This window comes from Fusarium vanettenii (genome assembly GCF_000151355.1).
Source record: "Fusarium vanettenii 77-13-4 unplaced genomic scaffold NECHAsca_178_unmapped, whole genome shotgun sequence".
Taxonomy (NCBI): Eukaryota; Fungi; Ascomycota; class Sordariomycetes; order Hypocreales; family Nectriaceae; genus Fusarium; species Fusarium vanettenii.
The window spans coordinates 1-11520 of NW_003315712.1; the positions used below are offsets into that span (position 1 = coordinate 1).

General features: G+C 38.1%; 2 protein-coding genes across 2 annotated transcripts; both read right to left on the reverse strand.

Moving 5' to 3' along the window:
* Positions 1-5041: 5041 nt before the first annotated feature.
* NECHADRAFT_98465 (uncharacterized protein) lies at positions 5042-6554 on the reverse strand (the record flags this gene model as incomplete). Its single annotated transcript, XM_003039083.1, has 10 exons — positions 5042-5302; positions 5365-5403; positions 5437-5565; position 5666; positions 5765-5829; positions 5972-6005; positions 6072-6108; positions 6221-6243; positions 6298-6431; positions 6462-6554. The coding sequence occupies 10 exons, from the start codon at positions 6552-6554 to the stop codon at positions 5042-5044; spliced, it is 816 nt and encodes a 271-aa protein (XP_003039129.1).
* A 3413-nt stretch (positions 6555-9967) lies between these two features.
* On the reverse strand, positions 9968-11310 carry NECHADRAFT_98466 (uncharacterized protein; the record flags this gene model as incomplete). Its single annotated transcript, XM_003039084.1, has 4 exons — positions 9968-9992; positions 10092-10608; positions 10648-10835; positions 11039-11310. 4 exons carry the CDS (start codon positions 11308-11310, stop codon positions 9968-9970), a joined length of 1002 nt encoding a protein of 333 aa, XP_003039130.1.
* Positions 11311-11520: the final 210 nt, after the last annotated feature.

Below are 11520 nucleotides of genomic sequence, written 5' to 3' on the forward strand. Positions count from 1 at the left end.
TAATACTAAGTTATAATCTTAAATAAGAATAATATTAAGATTAATCCCTTAATTCTTTTTATATATTAAGACTTTAAGGTTATTAATCTCTCGTCTAATCTATCCTTTATTATACTTAAAGAGTATTCTTAAAAGATTTTATATTTAATAAGGTTAATTTTTATATTTCTAAGGTAACTAAAGGCTATTAACCTTTTTAGGGTCTATATAATTACCTTTAATACCGCAATTTGTTAATGCGGTAAGCTATTTACCTTTAATTTATACTTTTAATATAAGGCTTTATTTAATTATATTATTTATAATATATAAAGCTCTTTTAAGAGATTAATTAATCGCCTTAGGCTCTTTACTCGCCTATAGCTCTTCTATAGGTAATATTTAGAGTTTTTTAATAATATATTATCTTTATCTTTACTTTATTTTACTAATTCTTATAAGATTTATAATATAATTTCTTATATTTATAGGTCTTTATTACTTTATTACGCATAGAATATAATAATTTTATTATATATATATTTAATATATAATAATAATAAGTATTCTTTAATTACTTAAGGGTATATATTATACTATTCTTTAGGTTTATATATATATTATAATAAAATAATATAATATATTATTCTCCTAATATATAAATAGGGTTCTATATTAAAAGCCTAATAAGAATTTTAGACTAATTTATTATATATATACTAGAGAAAAGTATTATATTATTATTTTTCTTTAAGATATTCTTTATAATTATAATAAATATAATTAATCTATAATATCTTATAATAATTAAGGTAACTTAGTTATACTTATCTATAGTTATTATTTATAAAAAGGGGTATTTATTATATTTCTATTATTTCTTATTTCTTTTTTACTAAAATTATTAAAAACTTAGATATAAAAGTAAGGTTTTTATAGATCTTAATATACTAATTTAAGGTTTACTAAATATATCCTTTATTTAATAATTTATTACTAAGAACTTAAGTAATCTCTTTATTATACTTTAAATATTCTTAAATAAGAACTTATTTAAGGTTAATTAATTTAATATTTTCTTATAATATCTAATTAAGGGATATAAAGAATATCTAATTATATATATTTTATTATATAAATTACTACGCGGGGTAATTCTATTAATAAGTATATTATATAAGAAGTTAATCTAATAGCTATTAAGCTTATTTAATAGGTTCTTTTTCTTAGATTAAGGGTTAATATTATTTTTCTTATTAGGCTATTATTTAGGGTTCTAAGTTATTAATATAAAATATAATATCTTTATTATCCTTAAGGTAAAGATCTATAAGTATATCTATTTTAATTATTCCTTTAATATATCTTATTATAATAATAATTTATTTACTTTTATTATTTTATAATAAGTTATAGGATAATATAGGGGTAAATCTATTCTTATTATCTTATTAAGTAATTCTATTAACTTATTAGTCCTAGTAGGGTCTTTATTTTCTTTTAGCTATAATAAGAGATAAATAATTATTTTTATAATATCTTTTCTTTCTATAATTATAATAAGTAATTTAAGATTTATCTTATTAGATATTCCTAATATCTATAGGTCTTAGTTAGGTATTATATAAGGTATTTCCTTTATTTTTATTATTATTATTCCTTTATCCCTAATTCTATTTATTATTTTTATTAAGGTAATAAAAGTTAAATTAAGAAGCGCGGCCTTTATTCCTCTAAGCTATTCTCTCTTAATATTATTTATATTATTATTTATTAATCTTAATAGCTATCTTAATATATTAATTAAGGTTATTAAGTTTATTTATTTTATAAAGTTTATCTTTAATTTTTTCCTTTAGTCCTTAATAATAAATCTCTATAAAGGCTTTATTATCTTATTTAACCTTAAATATAAGTTATTAAAAAGTTATAAAATAAATAATATATAACTTATTTTAAGTTAGGCTATAAAATTTAATAATAATTTATTTTTCTTTATTAATTATTCTAAAGGCTTCTTTAATAATTACCTCGAAATTACTTTAATTAATAAAAATATTAATAATTTCTTAGTCTTAATTAGATTTATCTTTATTTTCTAAGAAGTCCCTCTAGATAGATTTAAATTATACTTTAGCGATTCTATAAAGAAGAGATATAATAAAAAATACCTTCTTTATACTAGTATTAATATATTAGGGAAAAAGCCTAAAATATCCCTTTATTTTAATAAAGAAAGATATAATATTATAGGCCTATCCTATAAATAATTTAAGTATTATAGGTCTAATAATTTCTCTTAGATCTTTATTATAATATTATTAGGTAAATATTATAGGTTAACTCTATACCTAACCCTAGAATTAATTAATTATACCTCTAAGCTATTATATTTTAGTTATAAGTTTAGCGATATTTAGTAGCGTCCTATTATAAGGTAATAGTCCTCTAGTGGAAAATCTAGTAAATAAGGTATTCTATTTATTAAAAAATATATTATTTAATAATAGAGGTATTATATAATATAACGCGGAAATATACTAAATAAGAAGCTATTAATATATAATATTTAGTATTTTCTAAGGGAATAAACTAGGCATACTAGGTTTATTATTAATAGAGAGTCTTAGCGTTATTTATATAATAGGGCGGTTATATCTTAGTAATAAATTAAGAAGGTCTTAAAGGTAATTAAAATCTATTAATAGCTTAAGGGCTAAATATCTATCTAAGGTATAATAAATAATATATATATATAAGGGGCCTTATACTTATAGAAGTAAGGTCTAAGTAAAGGCCTTATACTTATAGAAGTAAGGTCTAAGTAAGGGCCTTATACTTATAGAAGTCAGGTCTCTTCTAGTTAGTGCGTTTTAGAAGGGAAAATATAGGGAATAAAAATAATATATGATAGGGGATATATTAGGCTATAATATTAAAGGTTTCTTTTAAAGACTCTTTAATTAGGGAAAAATTAAGAGAAAATAGCTCTCTTAAAAAGTCTTTTTCCCTATTAAAGTTAGCTATATATCTTATTAATCTTAGCCTTTAAAGCTAAGGATTAAGAGTAATAAAGTTATTAAGCTACTCTATAGCCTTAGCCTCCTTACTTCTAATAGCTAGGGCTTAGGCCTTAAAGATAGCCTTAGCCTCTATAAAAAAGAGAGCTTTAGAGCTATTGCCTTTTAATAAGACCTTAAAGTATTTACTATAAGGCCCTTACTTAAAGAGCTATTAATAGGCTATGCTAGCTCGCTAATAGCTTTTAATAGCTATAAAAGGCGGCGAGGCTATTACCTTAGAAGGCCAGCTATCTTAGCCCTTTTGCTAAACCTTATAAAAGACCTATAGGTACTCTCTAATTCGCTATAGCCTAGAGCTAATATAGAAGTAATTAGGTTTAAAAATATAGCGAAAGCCCTATTATATAGGCTCTCTAAGTTATAAGATAGGAGGGCCTAGAGGAATAGGCTTAGGTAGCCTTATAAGGTCTTTTTAGCCCTAAAGAAGATTAAGCTTAATAGCTTACTCTAGGGTAGGCTTAATCTTATAGAGGGAAAGCTAATAAGGCTATTAGCAGAGATATTACTAAATTTAGTTAAAAAGAATTATAATTTTATAAGTCTTATAAATTAGAAGAGAAAAAGTAAGGATATAAGTAAAATAATTTATAATTATAAGGCTTATAGGTACTTAGAATATAGATAGAGATAGAGGTTAAAAATAAGTAATTAAGAAAAGTTAGAGTCTTTATAAAAGAGTAAATAAAAAAGGAAGAATAGAGGTTAAAGCTTATTAGCTAAGGAATTACCTTAGTTATAGCTAGCGAGGTAGTTAATATGGCTAGGTAGCTAGGTAATAGCGGTAGTTAGGGAATTTTAGCGTAGCGCTAGCTATATTGATTACCTTATTAAAATTGCTCTTAATTTTCTTTATAAATTAATAATTAATTCTAGAAAAATCTTATTAAGAAAAGGACTTTATTTTTAAAATTCTTATAGCTTAAAGTTATATATATCTTATTTTCTTAACCCTAACCCTATTAGAACCTTATTTTCTAGAAACTATTAGCTAGTCGAGAAAAAAACTATTAGCTGCCCTATAGTCTGCTAGCGTAAAAAAATTCTCCCATAGAAAAAAACTATCGGTAGCTTAGCCGACGGTTTTCATAGGTGATAGGGAGATCAACCAGTTCAGCGAGAGACATAGTGGCTTGAGGGACCAAGAGAAGGGATTTTCCGAAACGAACGGGTAGACTCTAGCAGCGAAATTTCTTAGGCAGGGTTTCATCGATATTCTCGTATAAGATTCTTTAGCGACATTTCCTTCAAGAGGGTTTTACGAAAATTTAGAACAGACCCGGTTGGCGATAATTCGTTAGACAAGACTATCCGAAAGCTTAGAGCAGACCCTATCAACGATAATTCGCTAAATAGGGTTATCCGAAAACCTCGAGTAGACTCTGCCAGCGAAAATTCGCTAGGGATATTTACTCGAATATCTCGGACAAACCCCACCATCAAGTCTTCCTAGATCGGGATTCATCGTCTTTCTCGAGTAAACTTCGTCGGCGACATTTCCTAGTTAATAATTATTCGACGATTTCGGCTAACCACTAAATTAGCTGCCTAGTTTAGGTCCCTAAGCTTAGGGTCCTTAAAATAGGCCTACTACTAAGAATATAGGCTAGTAATCTCTACCCATTTTTTACTATCTAATAATAGATGACTACGATTTTAGATACTAGCCATATCTTATCGTAATCTTATTGGCCTATAGCGAACGATTATGGCTTTTCGCGATACGCTTGCTCCGTGCTTCTGTTTCGACCTGATGGACCCCACAGGACGACGATCAAGCTTATTAAGTTGCTTATGCAACAGAGGCGGCAGGGACAGGAAAGAGACAGAAAGCTACATAGTAGTCAAAACGTAGTAAATTCTCAAACCTCTCGCTACTAGATCAATCTCGAGGAGGGTAAAGGAATAGAGAAGTAGACTTGGCCCCTCCAAAGATTCGGAAAACACACCCACTCGCCAGTATATTCCTCAGCCTTCCCCGTCTAGGCCGGCTCGGTCGTGTACGGCTCAGCGTCTAACGGCTTCTGCGCCCAAACCGTCTTAAGAAAGGCATACGGGTGGATTTTTAGGTTTCGCAGCTCGCCTCTGAGACGAGCAAGGTAGACTTGGATCTCCTCGGGCGTCCACCCCAGAAAGGTGGCGACAAAGTTTATAAAGCCTTCAGGGTCTTGGGTGCCATAGACTTGGCCGAAGCGGCCTATTTCTTTCAGCTTGGGGTCTTTGGGCCAAGGGCTCATGGGACACTTGGGATACTGTTAGCATATCCTGGCTAAATACCAAACGGTCATAAGATAGCTGAACTTACTTTGCCATTCCACTCCTTGATGTTGGCAAATCTAGCCTCCTCCATAGCCGGCCTTTGGACTTAATTAGTAACCACAGTAAAGCTATTTCCCATCTTCTTTGAAGCTTCGATAAAAATTTTATCCCACTGGGCCAGGGCAGAATCCGGCGCAACGGTATTATCGTCGCTCACCATAGTTGGCGAGACTTCGAAACTCTCGATCTAACCACCTGGCTTAAGGACCCGATATGCCTATTTGAATAGTGCTATCTAGTCAGGGATGCATCCGATTAGGTAGCGGAAATGCACGTAGTCAAAAGACTCTGCGTCAAATGTCCACTCTTAGTTATAATCTTCGATCTCGCTAATAATAAGATTAAAAAACGAAGCAATTAATTGGTGGGGGGGTATAGTATCCTACAATTTGCAGTTAGGCGGGACCCAGCCTGGCTGAATAGGGGAGATATCGGTGCCGATAACTTCGCACTAGGGGTACTCGTCGGCGAAATCGCTAATTCGCAAGTCATCAGGACAGAATCGTTCGTTGAACAGCAGCCAAACTCACATAGCCCATATACCTGCAAAGATATTAGGATCACAGCGATTAGGCACGTCATGAGATATCTACACTTGCCGGTTCTAGTTCTAATATCAAGAGCTTTCTAATATATGACGACACGGTCAGAAACAGACCTGGGTGTTAGCTGAAGATATATGGACGTACTTACATATCATCCTTCAAAGGAGCCAAGTGAAGTGCTCCATCTTAGGACAGGGTCCACATGTGGTGGCTAAAAAATCGTCAGGGCCGGGCACGATTTAATAGTCAAACTTGAAGGCAAAAAGTCCTCAACTTACCTAATATCCATAGCTTCACTTTGACGTTCATCATTGGCGCCCCTGGCGGAATGGTCAGATAGCAGGGCTCACTTCAAGGGCAAGACTAGCGCCTACCAGTATGCAGCGTTTCCTTTCTCGCTGTGGTACGTTCTGCCGTTGATGGTGCGGTAATTAAGAATGCTCGAGCTCAGGGAAGCGGTAGAGCTCTCAGCGTCGGATCCCAGAGTGGGATCCTCCTCGCCTACTTCCTCATCAGCCTCGATGACGCCCACTTAGACCTGCTCTGGTGATTGGTCAGCCTCTGGCGATTGAGGCGATTGAGGCGACCGAGGCGATGCGGCAGATGGGCTTTTTGGGCTACTGCCTGCCATGTTGGACTATGGTGGCGGTTGTTAATATCGTGGTGTTAGTAAAGTAAAAATAGAGAAATCAGAAGATTGAAAGAGGGGTACTGAGCCTAGGCGAGCCCCTTCTAAAGCTCAGCTCAGCTCAGAATAGCAATAGGGTAGGGGACAGGGCCTATAGGTCAGGTGTATCGGGTAAGCGAGTAGGCCCAAAAAAAACTCATTTCCTCTCCTCTTTTAAATTGATTGAGCACTATGAGGCCCGTTTCTTCTTTTTCTTGTACGCGTAACCTGCAAGATTGATTATTTAGCCGTGAAAATACTCGTAATTACGCTTCTAATGTGGTATTAAGAGCCGCTAGGTCTAAACCTTAATTGATGAATCCGGCTCTTATCGCGGTCCAGATGCTCCCCGCGAGGATCTAATTTAGCTTTATATTAAACTAACGTAGTGGCGCCACTAGGTTGGGCAGGGGGGTTACAAACACCACATGGCTCCCCAGGAACCAACTCCTAGGCCTAACTATCATCGAAGCTTGCGGCTCCTAGTTGATGGAGTCGAGTCCAGATTAAATTTATCTATATCGTTTAGAAGCAAATAAAATCCCGAGATCCTTTCGTTTCTTAAAGTGGGCTCCCATCGTTCGTCATTAGCCCACCAACTTTAACGATATAGGTTAAGATTTGAGAATAGGTGGTATCATATATTAGCCCATATTAAAGCGATTAAACGTCGCTTACGTTGATTTATCTCAGAGCAAGCTGTCACTAAGCAGGGGCACTATCCCGAGGACATAGACAACCCCCCTATTTCTAGCGTCTTATCTAGACTACTATTTCAATACCCTCACCTTAATTGTGTTATAGCAACCTCTCGATAGATCATAATATAAACGTAATTGTGACGTTGATATTAGTTTCAGATAATGGTATCGAGTCTCCTAGTATCTAGAGCCGTCGCTAATCGCTAAGACATAGAGCAATATGAGTAGAGGGGAGGTGCCTATATAGCCGGCCGGGGTGCTCCACCTTTTTCTATTAGAGGTTTTTATACCATAGCTAATAATACTAAGGCCTTATAGGTTAGTAGTCTGGGTAGTTCTCCGAGCCCGGAGCTCGGGTTAAGACCTATTACTTATTTCTATTTGTTTTTCGAAATATAGACTAGTAATCCTCTACCCGTCTTTTACTATCTAATAATAATTCTACGATTTAATAATCTTATTAGCATATGGCGAAACACTATGTAACCAACAAATCTTATCTTATCAGCAAAGAAGAGATTATGATATTATCAAAGGTCATATGATACGGCTAACGAGCTCACGTGACGGGCATATTAGCCATCGCGTTCCAGAGGTATTTATAGTACTCTACTACTAGCTTAACCCCCAAAACCTCTCAACTAACAACAGCAATAGCGCTCGAACTATGCTACCTTGCGCGTCTAGCAATCGCGTTACATAAAGTATGAATCAGGACCCTCGCCCCCTAAGCTCACTGGGCTCGCCTGATCTATCAGGTGGCCTCCCATCTTTAAGCGAACCTCAAACACCACCCGACCAAGCCACCCTTCTGACCCACCATACCCACGACGTAAAGCTTCACACAGACGCGGTCTAACTATTCGTATCGACTGAGAATTATCTCTACGATACCCGTCGTGTGGAGCTCAAAGACAACTCTTAGCAATGCAAGGGAACAATAAATGATATATCCATTCAGGGGCTTACAGAGGCTATCCGGAATCGACCTAGAGCGCCCGAATCGCATACCGATAATAAACTTGCGACGCCTTCCTTTCAAGGCTTCACGCGGCCACTCAGAACCGGAGGAAGGCATACAAATAGCTGAGCCTTAAGGATAAACTATATTAAGCTCGTTTAAGCTTACGCTTATATTTAAAACCTCAATTGAACTATCGTCTGCTCTGCGCCCTAAACAGCTCCTGCAGCGATACATCAGAAGATGACGCTACTACCTGCATTGCTCCCTGGCCTAGTTGCACCCGTCTCGCGTCAAAAAGCTCTCCGAGGGTAGCAATAAGCATCTACTTTCCATCCTTGCCTATCGTAATATCCTCCAGCGTATGAACCTTGCCAGAGTTGACCCAAATAGATACATTAGAGCAAATACTGAGGCACTGCCGTACACTATTAAACTCCCTTGCAAGACTTCGGGTCTCATTTCGTACTTCCTAGGCCGGGCTTGTATTATTCTGCTCCAGTGCAACCTCCACTATTTGGAGTCTACCCTTAGTATCTTCTTTAAGGGCTCGCAGTCGACCTAGCGTATCACTAAGTTTATCGCAACAGTCTTTCAGTATCGAGAGAGTCATAATGTGTGCACGAGTCAGGTCCTATGTCGATAGCCCTACGGATATAGTACCGCTTGCTGCTTCCCCCTTGGCCACCGGCACAAGCCGCAGCCCATTGATATGTGACAACACCTGCGAGCAAATTTCGAGACACTGTTCGGTTGTCTCCCGCTCGTTTCGAAAGCGCTCTATGTCGGCGGGTTCTTATCTAGGGGAGCTTTTACTATCCCTAGTCAGAGACTGCAACTTGACAGTGACCTCCTCGAGATGGGCCTCAAGGTCTTGCTTCGTGTCTCGGATCATGTCTTTGTATTCGTTTAGGACGTGGAGGGTTACCGTGCTTGAATGTCTGATCGCTTAGGTCAGTCAAGTAGCTGGCACAAGGAACAGGTTACCTAATAGGTTTGCATCGGCGAGAGCGATAGCGATGGTGGCCTTATAGCCAGCCAACATCGCCGTGAAACCGTTGATGTCATTGTCCATGTATCTAAGTCTTGCCCAGTCTCTGAAGCTGGTGGTTCCCTCCTCTCCAGAGTGCTTAGTGCACCTGACTATCAGCTTGCGAAAGTCTACGCAGGCCTTAGTGCACCGCTCTAGTGGAAGCTTCAGTGGGATGAGTATAGAGGGTTCATATCTGGCGGAATCTTTTAGACAATGGAGGACGCCAGCGAGAGCGTCGAGCTCGTCCCTTAGCTGCCGAACCGACCGAGGATGGTCCCTAAAACTTTAAATAGTTTAGTAAAGCACCTTGCTAGACTAGATCGTGGCGGTAACAACAGCCAAAAGACTAGAAACAACGCTAAGCGGATCCGCTATCATTAGTTATGCTCGAACTTGAGGGAATAAAGGTGTGGTCGGCCTCCCGCATGGTCGTCACTACTCACCGTGGATTAGGCTCTTATCGATGCGGGGTTAGGGAACTCCACCCTAATAGCCACCTGCTTAGTCTGTCTTAGTTAACTATGACTTGGGGTTGTCGCCCGATCATTCTCGTCGCTCAAATGGCAAGTGCCTGCATTGCCGAAACGGGGATGTTCTTATCATATCATGAATATATCATACCGTTGTCAATAAGAACCTCCATTCTAGACCTAGATTCTTTATATAGTTCTGGATGACGCGGCTAAGTACACCCATATCCACGCGACCTAGTTTATCACTGTTTGTCCGGCAGGCGATGCCCACGCCCATAATGCTCAAACCCATCCGACACAACGCCTCTATTGTTCGGTCTATGAGGAAAGGACGTTTTCCTGTCGCTTTTTCCATATGACTTGGCACTTTCTAAGTCCAGGTGTGTCAGGCCGTCGATTGTTTTCTGGTAGCTCTCATCGCTTATCTGCCCACCCAAGTAACGGGCCTGGCCGCTCAAATTAAGGCGTCTCGCAACAACGAGGTCTTTCACAGTCGAGACCGAAATGCCGTAGCTGCTATCAGCCATTGTGATGTCTTCGAAAATGTTGCATCGCTCATTGGTCAAAGTCTCGCCCGCATCAGCGACAACGCTCATGCATTGGCGAAGGCTCTCCTTGGTCTCTTGGAGCTGAGCAAGTTGGGTGGCTTCATGCTCAGATAAGGGCACTGTAGACCTCATCGATTCCATTCTTTTGTCAATGTCATTCTCATGGGTTTGGAGTTGCGATACCAGGGATTGGATAGAGCCTTTGGCGATACCTAAGCCACTCCTAATGAACTTGTGTGCTGAGGGCTGCTGTAAGAACTGCGGGTGCTCCTTCGAGGCCGATTCGAGTTGCTCAATCTGGGCTGACAGTTGTGAATAGATCTTTAACCCTTCCTAAGTACTCTGCTTCTCCTCCACCATAGCCATCCACTCAGGCGCATCTCGGACGGAACCATCAGCCTCGGAAGCAACTAAAGCCCGCACTCTTTCGTCCAATCGTGTCATGTGTTCTTGTAGATCGCTCGACGTATCGCGTATTAAGTCCTTGTATTCTTCAAGTGCGTCAGGCGTTATTAAGGAGACCATGCGTCTAGAAAACACTATCCATTAGTTAGCTGCGCAAATATAGGCCTAGAGTTTGTTCCTTACATATTTGCATTGGCCAGCGCTATGTTGATAGTGGATTTATATCCAGCAAGCATCTCCCTGAAATCCGTTATGTCTCCTTTGAGGTACTACTGGCTGATCTAATCCCGTAAGCTTGGTCGAGATGAGCCGGAATGCTTCGTGCACCGAGCAATGAGAGCGCCATACTCCTCGCAAGTCTTGCCGCAGCGAAGTAAAGGAAGCTTTAGAGCATCAAAACTGACGTTCGAATTGTTATCAACCGTATTAGCGAGTGACTCCAGAACCCCTCTAAGGTCGGATAGCTCATTTTTGAGCGCGCGGACGTTCTTATCCTGGCTCTGGAAGTCGCGGACTGTCGTATATAGAACGGTGCTGGACTTGAAGGCAAAAGCAATAAGTGCGATGACGCTAGAAGCGATGCTGAGGCCGTCTGCCATCGTCACGAAACCTGAAACCTGGCGCGCTAGGAGATGGTGTGATGGTAGTAAAGACCGGCGAGACTTTCTAGGTGGTTACTGCGGGGTTGGTGTTCAGCCGATTATATAACCTTCGGTGTCTAGTTAACTATGACGCGTATGTGGATCTTTTGCTGTCTATGCGCTCGACTACAAGATCCTTCACGCTGCGAAACATAAGACTTTAATATG